General features: G+C 32.4%; 1 protein-coding gene across 1 annotated transcript; it reads right to left on the bottom strand.

The window, feature by feature from the left end:
* Nucleotides 1–7,729: 7,729 nt before the first annotated feature.
* LOC142612678 (protein NRT1/ PTR FAMILY 6.3) lies at nt 7,730–14,941 on the bottom strand. The gene is made up of 5 exons (XM_075784810.1): nt 14,702–14,941; nt 14,406–14,583; nt 14,244–14,283; nt 13,602–14,173; nt 7,730–8,810 (listed from the first exon to the last, which is right to left on the bottom strand). Exons 1-5 carry the CDS (start codon nt 14,814–14,816, stop codon nt 7,940–7,942), a joined length of 1,776 nt encoding a protein of 591 aa, XP_075640925.1. The 5' UTR covers nt 14,817–14,941; the 3' UTR covers nt 7,730–7,939.
* Nucleotides 14,942–17,622: the final 2,681 nt, after the last annotated feature.

The raw sequence follows: 17,622 nt of genomic DNA, 5'->3' as shown, positions 1-17,622 counted from the left end.
TGTCCTAGAACAGCGGAGTTGTGGGCCTTAAGAGATGGTATCAGGCTCTGTATTGCTTTAAAAATTCCTGCGGTGATCATTGAGTTAGATGCTCAGGTAGTGGTAGACCTCTTGAAAAAGAATACTAACCATTTAAGTGGCATTGGGGCTTTGGTAAGTGATTGTAAGAATGACCTGAGGGAGATCCCAATGGTCCAAATAAATTCAACATTGCTACTGGGAAGCAAACAAATGTGCTGATACCCTTGCTAGGAAGGGTGCTCTTTTGCCCCAAGATTTTGTTATTTTTTAGAACCCCCAGCTGAGTGCTGTTTTTGTTTAGTTTGGATTTTTCTGGGATGTACTCTTAATGTGTTGTTCCTGTTGCTTAGTTTTTAATAGAGCTTCCTTCCTTTCAACACACCCCCCCCCCCCCCCCCCCCCAAAAAAAAAAGCAATTAAAGCCGTACAAAAAGCAACCTTTTCCCCCACAGCATCAAGATAACATATTTTATTTAACATAAAAAAAAGAGTGAAACTTTCATAGTCTGGATAAACTTGTCTTATATATATATTCGAGACCTGGCCAGTTGGTACCAATGCTTTTCTCTCTCGTGGAGGTAAAAAGGTTTTGCACTCCACTTTTGAAAAAAGTAGACCAGGCTAATGCATGGTTTGGTGGTAGTATCATGAACACAAGAAATGATTAGTGAGTATTAGAAGGAAAGCTAATTAATATGAATGTGCGGGTTTGGTTGTTGAAATTGACATTTTATGTTGAACAGTCCTAATCCTAGTAGTCCTAGTACATTTTCAATACGAAATGAATAGCTTTACAGTCGTTTGACAGCAAAAAGATGAATTGGTCTTGAACATCTTTAAGTCAACATTCGCTCGCATAAATGAACTACACCTTGCATGATTCATCATTTATTTATTGATTTAGCTTGCGTGATCGATTGTAATGCTACTTTATGTGGTCCTCGAATTATTGAGAGGTTGAGAGGTAGACTAATTTGGGCATTCATGCTAATGATTTTTATTTTATATTTGGATGGTGGGACTCTATCTCGATTTTTTTTACATGACTGGAAAACAGTGCATGTTTACCAAAAAAAGAAAAAGTTTCACGTAGTCTCACATTGCTAAAGGTGTATTATTCTCTTGATCTCGGCCCAGTTAATACCAGCCTTGGAGATCACGATTAAGGATTTGGTTGATACCAATCTTAGAAATCACGAGCAAGGATTTGGTGTGTTGTCATTCTTTATGCAATTCCGTGGTCTGCAGAAACATGGTGCTGCTTTTGATAAATATACAGAATCTGGTTAAAAAGTGGTGTACAAGATGACAGTGGCAGAGCCACTTGAGGACCCAAGGGGCCTTGGCCCCCCTCCAAAAGTTTTGAAAAAATTTAAAATTTATTTTGAAAATATTCTAAATAATTTGTAAATTTTTTAAAAAATCTTATACATAATAATATACATATATATATATTTAAGAAATTTTAAAAATAAAAATAATTTTTATTTATATAAAATATAATTTATAAATATATATGTCAAAAAATTATAATAATTAAACAATCAGCATTTTTAAAATAAATATTTTAATAAATAAGAGTGAAAAAAATTATATTTTTCATCCAAACACATTTAGCGCTTTCTTATATACAAACAGTAGAAAAATTGAAAAGTCAAAATCTTTGTTGCTGTGACACGCCACCAAGTCTCCCACACGATTACAAAAACATTCTTTCTCACACAATACTCTCTCTCTCTCTCTCTCTGTCTTCGTTGGGGACTAGACTTCTTCTTCCTTTTCTTTTTTGCCTTGCCTTCTTCTCACCATTGCTTTCAGTTTTTTTTAAAATTTTTTTTGGCCTTTTGGCTTCTTCTCACAACTGCCAGACTGCCTTTGTCTTCAATTGGCTTCTTCTTTTTCTTTTTTTTTTTTCTTTTTTTTTCAGACTTTCAGTTCTTTTCTTTTTAGACTTTTAGTTTGTTTATTATTTGTACTATTTGTTCAAATTACTACTAGACAACTAAGACAAGAAAGAAGAAAGAGTGGCTCAATTTGTGATTTGTCATTGTCTTTGTAAGTGCTGTGGGCTCCTCAATTTATGACTCAATTTGTGTGGCTGTGGTTGTGCCACAGCCAGCGTCTCGACCAATAAGATGATGTCATTTTATGTAAATGTATGTGTGAGCTTCCTAATCTATATAAGGAATAAAAAAAAAAAAAAATACCAAATGACCTAATAAATGTATGTGTGATACTTCTAGTGGACCTGATAATTTCTCCAACCCCTCATCCTTGACTGTCACACTGTGCAGTGCTCTATCTATGCCCCTACTTAAGACCAGTTGACCCATAAAACTCTTTCCCAGGTTAGGTAGTTTGCATTTGTATTGTTTTGATTTTTATTTTACTTTACTTTTCATAGCTTTATTTTTATATTCCTTATAATATATTATTTATTATTATAATAATCAATATATTATATACAGTATATACTACTATACTAACATGTATTTAGTTGTTTTTTTATAAGGACTAAAAATCATGCATAGGACTAATGCCCACTATGAATCCATTAATTTAAGGTCCAAAATAAAGAATTTGTAGAGCGAGAACAAAACAACAAAGGACAATAACATCCTGAGGATTCCACTCAAAGTGACAAGAAATAGGAAACGCTTGTTATTAGGTTTTCCCGAGGAGGAATCCTTTACATTCTAATATCAATATTCTCTTTACTCTTAGAGATGTGTTTCACCTCTCCTCTCCTAGCCTCTTTATCCCTCTTTATACTCCTTGCTCTTGTCATCTCAACCATCCATCTCCCACTTAACCCTATTCTTTTGTTGACACTTGTACGGTTGCTTGTAGAAGGTGGTGGAAAGAAGCTGCCTAGCTATGATTTGCACTGTTCATGTTACCTCTACATCAATATAGCTAATAAAGCCGTTGTTCCTAATTTAATGCGGTTAGGAAACTAGGTACAAAGTATTCAATGTGGAGTTCACAAGCTATCTACCCTCAACCTTGATATTTTCACTTTCTTTGCCATATATCACCAGTTCCTTTGTACTTCTCCATGCAACCACGTCCTTACGTCCTTGGGTCCTCGGGTTCTCGGCCCTCATCCTAATTAAGATCTTCTTCGCTCCTTGATCTTCATCCTCGGTCCCTGGGCCCCCACATTTTTTATTATATTTTTTTATGCATTGACATTTGAATGATTGTTTGTCTTTTATTTAGCAATTTTTTAACTATTAGTATTTTTTTAGTATATTTTTTAAAATCTCAGTCATTTTATTTAATGAGTGATAATTTAATTTGATAAATCTAGGTTTATGGGCAAGTTTAGGACTATTGACTCATTCTTCCAAAAAAAAAAAAAAAAATGAAGACGGTAATTCAGAAAATAGTACACTTTTTGTTTATAGTATATATTGAGTTATAAAATATTGTATATTACTATTTTACATTTCATATACAAAATAAAAATTATATATAGCCCCCAAAGATAAATTCCTAACTTTGCCACTGCAAGTTGATATATAATAATTAATTTATGGGCTTTGCACAAATTCCTCATCAAATTGAGCACCTCGTTAGGCTCGTTTGAAAGAAAAGTTCCATACTTCCTACCCCAACCCACCCATATTGTTTTCCTTTCCATGTTTCTCTCTTCTTTTTATAGCTACTTAGTGCTTAGAGTCATAAATGAATGACTTGTTTATAAACAAGTTCAGGTTCAGCTCGATAGAAAAAACTTACTTAGGTTCATTTACTTAGTCAAGTTTAAACATAATAATGTGTTTGTGAATATAAAGTGTATAAATGTTTAAAAATATGCTTATACATACTTAATGCTATATATAATATTCATGAAAAAGTATTAAGATTTGAAATTTGTGGAAAATAATGACATAGGTTAATTATTATCTACATTTATGATCTTCCAAGAAAAAAAAAAAGCAATAGATATATAATTTCAAATTAAGTATGATGGTAGATATCCATTTTTGAAAAAATATTAAAAACTAATTAGGAAAAAAACTCATTATTAGTGTATTGTATATCACTTTATCTTTCTATATCAAAAAAAAAAGTGCTCTTTTTTGTTAATCCATTATAGTTATGTGCTCTATTTGGTTAATCCATTATGTTCATCAAAATTTTGGATTATGCAATTGGCATGTTTACATTTCAAAACATCTTAATCAATATTATTCTCATTATGTCAGATTTCAAGTCTCTCTTTCAAGTTTTTGAAGAAGTTCACCTTCAACATGTCCTGCTAAATTATGATTTTTCTCATAACATTTGTATTGGCTTATTCCATGACAAAAAAGTGTTGTAATTTAATTAATTTATCTCGTTTTTTTGTGGGATTTATTTGTATTGGGTTTAGTATTAAGTGGTAGAGATTTGATCAAGACAACTAAAAGTCACATGAGGAGCACATGTTAGAAGCTGAAGAGTCAAGTGCTAGCTATGGGAGTTGAATAGTCATGTGTTAGATGTGCCAGCTATATCTTGCGACTTAGGTGACCCGTGAATTTTCCCTATGAGCAAAAGTGTGACTTTTCGTATTCCCTCTCCACTCATACTATATATACCTTCATTACCAGCAAAAATGGTGAAGATCCTATTGAGAGAAAACCCCTAAGAGAGGTCTCTACAACACACCCACTTTATTAGAGAGAGAGCTACTCACTTTTAGAGAGAAATCTTTGTAGTCTCTTCTCCTTTCCTCTCCCATTGTTATACCCATTGAGAGAAAATTTGTACCCAAACACAACTTACACCAATTTAGAGTGTTGAGAGTGTTTTTGGAGCTTGAGAAGCATTGGAAGATGCCAAGGATGACGGATGTAATATGGAGCTTATTACGGGATCCGGAAAGCTAGAGAAGACACGGTTAGACTTAATCTTGTTGGGCAAGAAGCTTGGAGGGTCTATTGCTATTGGTGTATCCCAACTTTATTTTCTAGTGGATCATTTTATTGCTTGGAGGGCGGCGGAGAGGTTTTTCGTCGAGTTCTTCGGTTTCTTCTTCGATAACACATGCTGGTGTTATCCTTATGTTTGCATTTCTCTTCCTTTACTCTTTAACCTTTAATTGCTGCTATGTTTGTGATTATTTAAGTGTTGAAGTAGTTTGCCAAATTGGGTATAACTTATATTTATCATTCCACACATATATTGTTTAAATATAAGCTTGTGTTGGTTAATTTGATATTAGGGGTCTAAACATTCACTAGTGTTTTACACACTATGTGAACTTTCATGTCCTGCACGAAGAAAATTAGTATGTGAATATTTGGCGAAGGAGGGAAACATTTGTAATGAATCCTTTGTGTTTTATTCTAAGCCTACCCATTGCACAAAAAGAATATCAGTATGTGAATTTTTCGGCAGAAGAAGAAAACATTTGTAGTGAATCATTTTTGTTGTATTCTAAGCCTACTCATTGTATTTTGTACTAGCTTTTGGATGATACTTGGGTGATATGTACTCTAGACTTTGTAGTTTATAGTACTTAATTTCTTTTAATCAAATTTCCCATTTCACCAAAAATGAACAATTTTTTAGGAGTTCTTTTTGGAGTTGTAATGTGATCTTATGTTTTTTAAGCACATGTATATACATTTGAAATATGCTAGAATATTGATTTGTAATGTATCAAGTTTCTATTATAATATTCAAGTTTCCTTCATAAATAATAAAAATGAGTTATTTTTATTTTTTTTTCTTCGATGCTTTTCATGCACTTCTCAAATAAATTATTTAACTGTTTTTTGTATTATAAATAAGTTTTATATTTGATCTTATATCTCTATTTTATATAACGGCAAGTACATACCTTATATGTGTAATCCAAATTTAATAATATTAGTATGATATAAATCTATATTTATCATTTGTTGCGTGAGGTAGGTAAGGTGCATCGTCAAGTTCCCATTCTCTAAATTTAATAGATTTTGGCTTTTCTCCGATTTCTCACATAATATACCTTCTACTTTGGCTATATATTTTTTTATCTTGTGGGATTGCATGTAGCTATATTGCCAACCAATTCATCCATAACTCTCATAATCTTTTCTTTTCTTTTTTTTTTTTTTTTTGAGAATGTCATTGTAGGGTCTTGGGCTTCGGCCGAGATCTCGGGCGTGAGTAGTCCGAGTCCGAGGAGGAATATCTCCTCGGATAAGCTAAATGTAGATCAAGTATAGATCCTAATGACCAAAGTGACCTCCCAGGAAGTTCTAATGATAGGGACGAGCATCATGAACGTACAAGAGGAATAAGGACTCAAAAATATCTAAGGGAAAGTTGCTACATCGTATTGAATGCCCTGCAGCTAACTTTCTGACCGCATTTATGTGAAAAAAACCCCTGAACAGTGCTACCTTGGCAACCACAACTCACAGAAGGCCAGAAAGGGTGTCCGATGAACAAACACTCAAGTGGTGGCTCAAAAGATCAACAAGTGTAGGATTAAGATCATCCAAAAGGAACTATATAATGGAAGAGGTCCTTCATGAAAAGGGGAGAGAAAAAGGAGAAGAGAAAACACTGTAGCAATCTCAACAACTCCTGTAACCATTGTCATCCAATATATACTAGAACAGAGCTCCTTGGACTGTGCCGAGGACAAACTTTCTCGCATAAACAGGGTTCAATTCTCATTGGCTCATCATCCAAAACTATATTAACTATTATCCATGCACCAAAGCCTAGCTTTCTGATCCACTCTCTACAAATTTATTGTATTGGGTTCACTGGGTCAATATCCTTTACATTTTGGGCTTGATCTGAAAATCGTGACCCTACTGTCATAATCAACTTTAATGGAAGAACATTTTGAAAGGAATATGTGAGTGCTTTTATAGTCTATGATAATATAAACTTCATGATTAGAACGGTGCTTTTCATCATTATTGTGTGTTCCCCATATAATGTGAGAATCACCACCCAGCATGTGTCAAATGAGTCTCAAAGTAATGACTCAACCAATGTAATTTTATCCCCTAGATCAAGGCTTTTGCATTGGAGTTGTCATTTATTTATTTATTTACAAAACAAAAACAAGACCAAAAATAAATATATCATTAGAAGTATAAATATGCTTATACATATTTAATATTAAATTATGTAAATTTGTAATTAAGTTCATAAGCTATTAAATTATTACTTGTAATTAATAGATGATATAAATAATCATTTTTTTAATAAAAATATTTATAACTTTTAACTGTAAAAAGATTGGTGAATCTAGTTGTTATACATTCATGAACAAAAATCAATATTCCATCTAATTAACTCAAGTAATATACTTTCAATTATAATGGTTATTAATTATTATCATAAATTTGTGAAGAAGAAATGAATTTTAGTCATAGTTTTTATTGAATATGTAAAAATAAATAAATAAATCAAGTAGCTCTTGAAACAACTTGAGTTTGTTTGTGAATAAAATAAACCAAGCTTGCACATATAATCTAGTTTGACAATAAACTCGAGCTTGGTTTGTATTTAAAATAAATTTAAATGAAAAATAATGAACTTTAATATTTTAATTTATATTTAAATTTAAATCAATTCATTCATTCTTTGACATTTTTGTTTATTCCTGCTTTCCATATTCTTCTTTGGTACGTAAAAGGATAAAAAAACACTTACATAGATGTATTATAAATCTAACGTAAGTTATGATACGTAAGGAAGTTGGTTTGTGTTTTAAATATGAATTGTCCCAAATGAAATATTTTACAAAATTTTTTATGAGTACATATATAAATTAAGTCAAATATCCTAAAAAATAATGTTACAAACGTCCTCAAACTGGCATTATTTTTCTTATCACTATATATCCTAAACAATTTCTTCAACAAAGAGGAGGACTTGCTTTAAGATTAAAACTAAAACAAAGTGAGAGAAACCCTTATGCAATACAACTAAGCTCTGTTTCTTCCAACTCTATCCCCTCCTCAGCAAGCCTCTTGTCCTTGTACACATACCACTTAGCACAAAACAAATATATCACGAAATTCAAAGCACTCAATATTGCCAAAAGCCAGTAAAAATCGTAAAGCTTCCCTTGATTCAGATTGTCAGCTAGCCAGGGCCTCTGGTTCCCAGTCACCTTGCGCACTATAGTAACCAGTATAGAGCTAACGAAAAACCCTAGCGAAAGTGTGCTCAAAAACAGGCCTGTGCTCAAAGTCTTCATCCCTTTTGGACATTCCCGTAGGAAGAAATCAAGCTGTCCTATATAAGTGAAGGCCTCCCCAGATCCCACAAAGAAAAACTGGGGAACTAGCCAGAACACGCTTAACGGGATCTCGGCCGTCGGATTATTCACTAAACCATGTAATTGTGCGGCTTTCAAACGCTTTACTTCAGTGAATGCAGCTGCCACCATTGCAAAGATTGAGAAAACAAGACCAACCCCTATGCGTTGCAATGGTGTAAGACCATGTGGATTTTTAAGCACTTTTCCAGCTGTGGGAGCAATGATTCTATCATAAATTGGGACAGTCAAAAGAATGCTACCAACAAAGAAGACAGTTAGGGAAGCTGCGGGGATTTGAAAGGAGCCAATGTGGCGGTCCATGGTGGTTGCTTGTGAGACTGAGAATGTGGTCATTTGGACATACACTGTCCAAAACATGATAGTGGTAGCCCACATGGGTAACATTCTAATGATCAATTTCACTTCTTCAACATCTGTTAGGGTTGATAGATACCACTTGTTTACTGCAGTGATACCACCGGCCATTTTCGGGTCCTTGATTGCTGCCTTGTCCAAGAAACTGCATAGTGCATATGCACCATTAGATTTTGAATAAAGAAAATGATACTATTCAACATTCTTTTCAATTTCTCACACTGAATAATAAGGTAATGAATGTAATTAGTAAACTTTAGTAATATAATAAATAAGTTTTAAATTGTAGTTTTTAGAAATGCTAAAACTGTTATAGATTTATAAGCAAAAATTTATAAATAGATATTAATGTGATTGGTGGATTTCAATAATTCAATAATTAATTTCATTATTAATTTTTTTTATTAATGATGTATTAGTTTGTAAAACTTATTTATAGTACCTTTAGTATTATTCTTTTTTTTTTTTTTAGTTGGAAAGCTATTACATATTGTATTAAATATACTTTACAACTAATATGATAATGTGATTGCCGAATTTTAACCACCTAATAAATGAGTGTTTTTTTTTTTAAGTCATGACAATGATTGCTCGTTATTTATTAAGATTTATATAATAAAATTTATAATTACTCTACAAGTAGCTTGTATGATGGTACACCAACTTGTGAATTAAATTGCAGTTGCATATGCTGATCAAAATGAAAATGACATGGCTAGATTTGGAATCAAGGACAACTGACAATGTGATTGCGTCCTCGTTAAAATAAAAGTAATTTTATCAGATGGTATTAGCAAACAAAGAAAAGAAAAAAGTAATTTGTTTTTGTCATTTTGTTTGGCAGATCAAGATCAAGCCAAAATGTGGATGTAGTATACCAAGCATTTGATGTATTTATTTTTCCTCTCACATGTATTTAATGTATATTTTCTTTCTCTTATGTGTGGAGTCCATTTTTATGTTAAAAGGAGGAAATATACATTTGATGTATGGTATATTTTATCATACTGTGAAAGTAGGAAAGCGTAATTCTTTCCCATTTGAAGAATCTCATGGAATAAAAGACAACAAAGCTAAACCTTTATTTATTTTTAATTAAATCAATACATTTTTAGAAAATAGAATCAAAATTATTTATAAATATAAAGAAATTATATATTAAATTAATTTTTTGTACATATAATAAATTTATACGTAGAAAACTAGAAATTAATAAATTACTGATATATATAAAATTTGAGAGACAGACTGCCATATATGCTGCAGCCGCCCCTCGTGATATTGCTTTTGATTCCATTGTAAATCTTAGCGTGGTGCCGTAATTGAGATCCTCGTTACACACACTAACAGCTCATACTATATAAGTTTTATATAATTATATGGTAAATTTTAGATGCATGATTGACAAGTTTGGGTTTTGATGCTAGGATTATGAAAGATATAAAGAGATAAATACAAATGGGATTATTCACCCAAAAAAAAAAAAGAAAAAAGAATGAGATTGTGAAGGACCCTAGAACATAATTTTTGTCCCCAATCATGTGTCTCAAAGATGTAAAAATTATGATTTTTTTAGATGATTAAAAATTTGATGAAATTTTTTTGATAACAAAAAATTTTATTTATTTTTAGATTCTTATATTAAGAAATACTAAAGGATGTAAATTTTATGAGTTTAAGTTAGCTTATCTGATAAAATACGTAAATTGAAAAAATTATATCTATATATATGTATATATATACCTGGCCACTCATTTAGCATCCTAGATCAACAATTTTAGTGTCTGATTGGCAAATTGCATAGGTATATGCCACTATATATGCCTCAGCGAAGAGATAAGCCTAGTTGTTGGGTTTGAGACTATCATGCTTTTTATGCATTCAATAAGGGGTATTCTTCTTTCTTCATTTTTTTTAGAAGAATAAGGGGTATTCTAGTGCGTGTATGGTTTTTTGTGCATATTTTGGACGGTTAGAATGCTTGACTAGTATCTTAATTTAAATATTGGATCATGTTAACGGGTGTCCTTAGGATAATTGTTAATAAACCATATTAGGAAAGTTTTGATATTATTTTTATTGAAAATATAAAAAACTATCAACAAAATTATTGCTTTATCATTTTTCCATAAAAATATTTCTAAAAATAGTTTCTAAACCAATGCCCTTAAGCCATGCTTTAACATTTCCCTTAATTATTAACCATTAAAAAGTGGACTTACTTTAAAAACAAAAAACACGAAGACCTTTTTTCTAGAAAAAAAAAATTTATACCAATGAGAGCACTAATGCATTCCTAAAAAGATGCTTGAACGAAAATAGTATATGGATGGAAACAAGGACGGAGCTAGAAGTTCAACCTAGGGGGCAAAGTAAAAACAATTTATTTTCATATAAATGTAAATTAAAATTCATTTAGAAATAACAAAATTCCACCAACAAAAAGGACACAAAATAACTATTTTTAAATACTTTGCAACACAATTATTTATTAAAAGAGAAGTCATTCTTTTAAATGTCAAAAATCATTACAAAATGTAACAGCAATTTGTCTAAAAATCATCTTCAATTTTATTATGAATGCTATTTTTTACTCCAAAAAAAAAAAAAAAAAAAATTGCCAACAACAAAAAGGACACAAAATAACTATTTTTAAATATTTTGCAACACAATTATTAATTAAAAGAGAAGTCATTTTTTTAAATGCCAAAAATCATTACAAAATGTAACAGTAATTTGTCTAAAAATCATCTTCAATTTTATTGTGAGTCCTATTTTTAACTACAAAAGCTAATTATGGTTGCTAAATAAAAGAAAACAAGATAATAATTATAAAAAAATCAACACATAATCACAATGTCACAATAGTGTCGTAGTGCCGTTGTGGCTCCACCTTTGTAGCATGTTATTAACTAGTTATAACAAGTCAGATTTTTCTTGAGTTACTAATCTAGTCAATTTAACGGCTTGACATTAACTAGTATAAGGGAGTCTAACTTTCTAAAGGGAGAACAGTGAGATATGCTACGTGTTTTGCTATTGTGGCTCCACCTTTGTAGCATGTTCTTGAAGATGTTAGTTAGATGAGGGCATCTGTCCCTACAACTCATTTATTCGACTAAGGAAAATTTCATGAGGTCAGGAAAGGGAGGGGGGGGGGGGTTAGAGCCCCCTTGGTCAATACTTAGCTCCGTCCTTGGATGGAAAAAATATTGACTTTTGTCCCTGAAGTTTACATAAATTTGATTTCATCCTCGAGCTATGTCAGAAGTTACTTTTAAAAAAAATAAAAAATGTCAAAAGTTTTTATTTTTTATTTATTTATTTTTTTTAAATTTAATAACTTTATCTTCATCCTTAAACTATTAAAAATATTATACAATCTCGTTACAATCCATTCAATCTCGTTAACTTTCTATCCTCTGCATATATAATGGAATGCTTAGATAACATTATTTAATAATAATTTTGTATTAGTTAATACGAGTTAGAGACTTAAGAGGTCACAGACAGCACTAATTTTTCTTTATATATATAATATATAAAAGGCCAATATGAGTTGCATGATCTGATTGGTCACATTCAAGATCGAACAATTGGCCATATACATACTTTAATTAATGTTGTCACTCCCCAAAGTAACAACGACATTTGGAAAATTGTTACATTAGAGTAAGAGTCTCATCAAAGATAGTATCATCATTGGTAGAGGAAAAGTTCAAGATGGAAGACCAATTGGCTAAATATATACACTAATTAATAATGTCACTCCCTAAAGTAAAAACTAACATTTGGAAAAAAAAAAAAATGGCGTGTATGGAAAAATGTGTCCTTAGAGTAAGAGTCTCATTAAGGATGAGACCATTATTAAGAGGGAAAAAGTTCAAGATGTAAGGGCACGGTTAGGAGAAAGGAAAACATCCTCATACACTCGTTTGAATCCACTATTTTACATTATTATCTAGAATTAATGCTAAAATATTCATATTTTAATACATGAAATTGATGTAAAAAAAAAAAAAAAAAAAGAGAGTGTAAAAGTATAAAAGCAATGGGAAAATAGGTAATTGAGATCAAAGACCCATTGTAATGCGCATTACTGTTGTTGTCATATGACACGACAAAGGAGGCAACTATAGTCTATGATATTATTCAAACCAAGTCAGAAAACAATAAACCAATCATTATCTCAAACTACAATTTCGATGAGTCCTCACAACATGTCATCTTTTTATTTTATATAATAGTTATGTGTGGCAAATCAAATTGCACCACTTGGTGCCTTATTTATTTATTTTTATATCTTCTGGCCCATGTTTAGATTAACTCATGCCAAATAACCATTAAATAATGCCACCTAAACATTCTATTATACATGTAGGATAGATGGTTAATCAGTATAGACAGAATCATTAAAATTATAAAGTTTTTTACAGTTTAGGAATGGTAAATTAGAACTTTTGATATTTTAGGGACTAGAAACAAAATTAAGGGAAATAATATTATAGATTATTTAAAAGAATTGTCATCTATTAAGTTTGAAAACACATTAAAATTTCATAATTTTTTCTAATAGTATATAAGATGGCAATTTGTGATGATGTAAAATTATTTTGGCATATTAATTTATGGGCAAGACTTAGGTATAGTACTTAGGTGTTGTTCTTTATGCTCCACTCTTAAAATTTTACCATATGAATTATTGTTCATAAGATGAAACTGTATTTTTTAATTAAGTAGTCACATGAATTAATCTTAAAAAGAAAACTTAAAAAATAACACCTAAGATACTTTACCTAAATTTTGTTTTTAATTATTAGAGTAAATCACAATTTATCACAAGTTAAGGAAAAAACGGGGGTGAAAATAACATCACAGATTCACAGTTACTACGGTTAAAAGATTGGTGAAAAGAATGGTTTGAGAAATCACTCACCGCAGCAGCTTGGTATGGGGCAACCTCTGCTTCTTCTTCCTCTGTCCCTCGTCAAGAATGTCATCAGCGTTGAACAGCAAAGATGAATCCGAAGGTAGTTCCAAATGCCTCTTCCTGCACGCCGCGACAAACACCGCAACAATCTGCGTAAGCGGGCTACCCACAAGCTTCTTGAATCGGTACCTTCTTGTGCCCGACAAGAACACAACCAAGCCAAGAACGATTGCACACACGCAAATTCCATAACCCCATTCTCTCCCCAGGTTGTCTTGAATGTACACAAGAATTGTCACAGCGCAAAGCGAGCCTATGCTTATGAAGAAGAAGAACCAACTGAAAAAATTTGTCATTCGGATTTTTTCTTCTTTGTCTGAATCATCAAATTGGTCCGAACCAAAGCCTGACACGCTCGATTTTAGACCACCGGTGCCAAGAGCTGTGAGATATAGTGCCAAATAAAGAACTAGTAGCTGTTTGCCACTTGCGGGGATGCAAGGTGGGACTGTGTCCGCAGCGCATTTGGGTGGACGGAGGCTTGGGATTATGGTTGAGATTGTCAAAATTGTGACACCCTGATCACCAAAAAGAATAATAAAAAATGACCAATTTTAAATATTCAAGAAGCAAGATCAAGAATCTTACAGTTGCTTGAACGCTGGCGAAGATGGCAATTGTGCGATACCTATTAGGAGAGGAAGCTAATCAAGGAAAGAAAATTTTTAATGGATTTTAACTATTAAACGCAAACCAAGCTTTTAAGATGGAAGAATGTATAGAATAGATTGAATTTTGAGAATTCTCAACCTGCCAAGAAAGGTGTCGGCTATAAAGCCACCAAGTAAACAGAACATGAAAGAGGTGCCAAGGAAGTTGGTGACTGTGTTGGCAGAGGTAGCATTGCCCAAATGCATGGTAGCAGTCAAATAGGTCACCAGATTGACAGCAATACCCAGCGTCGTTAACCTTTCCATTGCCTCCCCACCTGTGGAAAAATACCCCATAGAAGAAAGATTAATCATGGATTATTATTATATGCTAGAACTACAAGAGAGTAGGTATAGAATACTAATAAAAATGGGCAGGGGAGGTGTATGTGAGACCTAAAATCATGGCAGCCGCGGTCCATCCACCGGTTTTAGACCGCTCGGCTGGACGGCCTTTGTAATCCCAGGCATCTGGGAGGGTTTTCCCTTGTGTTTGAGGGAGGGCACTCATTGTTGGAGCTGTACTTCAATTTTTCTGTGGAGTTAGAATAATGGTTGAGAAATATGAGACTTGAGGGTTGCAGGAACATGTACAGGCCTTGTAGCCTATTTATAGAGCTCAAAAACCTTAAATTCAATCAAGAAATTTCATTTTGTCTTGAACTGACACCTGTAAGCTTAGCTTGATTTCATATATTAGTTACTAACCTGCATTAGAAAAGCTACTAAATATAAGTTTTGAAGAAACTGTGTAGTGTGCATTAAATTGGAAATTATAATAACACTGTATAATTAAAAGAAAATAAATATTTTTTTCTCAAATAAAATATACACAAGAATATAAAATACTATTTAAACCATATATTAATAGTTAAATGACATTTTTTTTACAATTATCAAGAAATTAATATACATAATAATCATTTAACTATTTATGCAGGAAAATTTTGATCAACATGGCATTTATTACTATTTGCAACACATAGAAAACTGATGCAACATACATACATGCATACACACACACACACATACACACACACACACACACACATATATATATATATAATTGTAAATTTATCGAAATTGCTAACACACCTATAGGAATGGCAATAGGGCAAGGCGGGGTCGAAGGATGAGGTCTTCATTTCCGCCCCGCATGGTTTTGTCTTTTCCCATCCCCCCTCGACCGGCATAACGGGGAAAAATTTCTAACCGCATCTCCGCCTCTTGGGGCCCCACGAAGCCCTACCCCACCCCGTAAAACTTTATTGTTGTTAATTTGCTTTACAACTAGTACAATTTTTTTAATGAAACCTATTTCATTAATAAAAATATACTTGAAATTACAATTAAATTTATCTCATCAAATCAAATCAATTTTTAAGAAAGCAAATTAAATAATACATCCAAGCGTTTAACAAGATAATCACAAAAAAAAAAACTCATAGTATAACACATAACAAAATAAGCTAATATTGATAGAATAAAATAAGCTAATATTGATATGTTTGTTTAAATAGTAGGGTTTTAGGGTATGAAAAATTTACAATTATAACCCTTGGTAACGCGGGGTGGGGTGAGGACGGGGACGGGGACGGGCGGGGCAAGGTGGGTCTAAAAAGTCTAAACCCATCTCCGCCCCGCCCTTTGGTGCGGGGCTAAAATCTTGCCCCATCCCTGCCCCACCACCTTTATGGGAAAACCTGCATGGGGTGAAGCGGGGAGGGGTGGGTTAAGCGAGGTAAGACAAAATTGCCATCCCTACACACCTAGATTTGCATTTGTTTAGTATGCAGCTTTTTACTGCAATTGAAAATAGAATCTATAAATAATAACCTTTTTTTATAGATACATAAAGGGAAAAATATAAATCAATAACTGTTGTGAGGATAAATGAGCCGAGTAGGAGTGTTAGGCGTGGGTTATGCTTGAGGGCATATAAGAGCCCGAGTATGGTCGAAAGGTTTGATAAATTTTGGGGTCAACGAACTGAGGACAAGGAAAGATAATAACAAACTAGTGATAGATCCCGATGAGCCTAGCTTCCTTGGGAAAGCATTGTGAAAGGTTGGAATCCAGCCACATTGGGAATGCTATACAAGAGGTAACTATTCTATTGAGGATAAGCTTTAGGAAAGGAAACCAACAATAAATGAAAAAATAATTGGGGAGAAGGCTGCTACCACCATATTAAATACTCTGCATCTAACCAACTGACCACATTTATTTGGAAATAACACCTGGACAGTGATATTTCAGCTTACAGCTATTCACAAAACTTCTAGGAGGTTTGTGATGGGACAAGCATTCAAGAGATTACCTGTAAGATCAACAAGTGGAAGGCTGGGATGAAGAATGGAAGAACTATATAAAGAAAAGGCCTCCATAAAAAATAGGCATGCAATCGAGAGGGAAAGAGAAAAAAAAAAAAAAAAAGAAATAAAATGTATTCATATATACTTGAGTTGTTATAAGAACGCCTAATCCTTAGACTCGACTGAGGAATGTAACTTTCCTCAAATTGTGTCTCTAATCTTGTTAATATGAATCCTATTATCTATAGTTCCTAATTAACTTGTTAAGTTGCCTTCTTGATAAACTCATTTTCTAACAAATATATTGTTTTGGGCTCTTTGGGTTGTCATTCATTGTTCTTGATGGGTCGTGGTTCAAAGTCTAGTCCCTACAACTTTCATGAATGGTTTTCCTAGTTTGAAAAGGAAATGGTTTTCATGTAGTGATGAAAGAGAGAGATGGGGAAATAATTTTATTATTTTCTCATATTGTAAACTTAAACTTAATTTCATATGAACAAAATTTAATTACAAAATTAGTTGTAACCTTGGACTACAACCTTATTCAATATCTTTTTATTGGAGGTGAATTTTGACAAATCCACAATTAGATTACATCTTCATCTTATATCCTCTATGCTTGTAAAATTTCTAGAAAATTAAAAATCAATAGTTATGTTATCAATAAATTATTTAAATTGCAAGTTTTTGTTGTTTAAAATTATATATAAAATATAACCTTTTAGATCATATAGTAAATAATATTTGATTGACACAAAATTTGACATGTGTATTGAGAGCGTAAAGAACATACAATTCAACGGTTAGATTTTCAAAAATATGTAGTAATGCTTATTTCATTGAGTAAAGTTGTACGTTTAGGCTACAACAAATTTTGTAGCCAAATTTTGTCAATTTCATATTCAATTCACATGAAAAGTGTTTTTTTTTGGGGGTGTGGGGGGGGGGGGGGGGGAGGGGGGATTATTTTAGAATCAAATTAATTTTTGTGTTAAAATAATT

Source organism: Castanea sativa, chromosome 10 (genome assembly GCF_040712315.1).
Source record: "Castanea sativa cultivar Marrone di Chiusa Pesio chromosome 10, ASM4071231v1".
NCBI lineage: Eukaryota > Viridiplantae > Streptophyta > Magnoliopsida > Fagales > Fagaceae > Castanea > Castanea sativa.
This window is presented reverse-complemented; position numbering and strand designations above follow the sequence as displayed.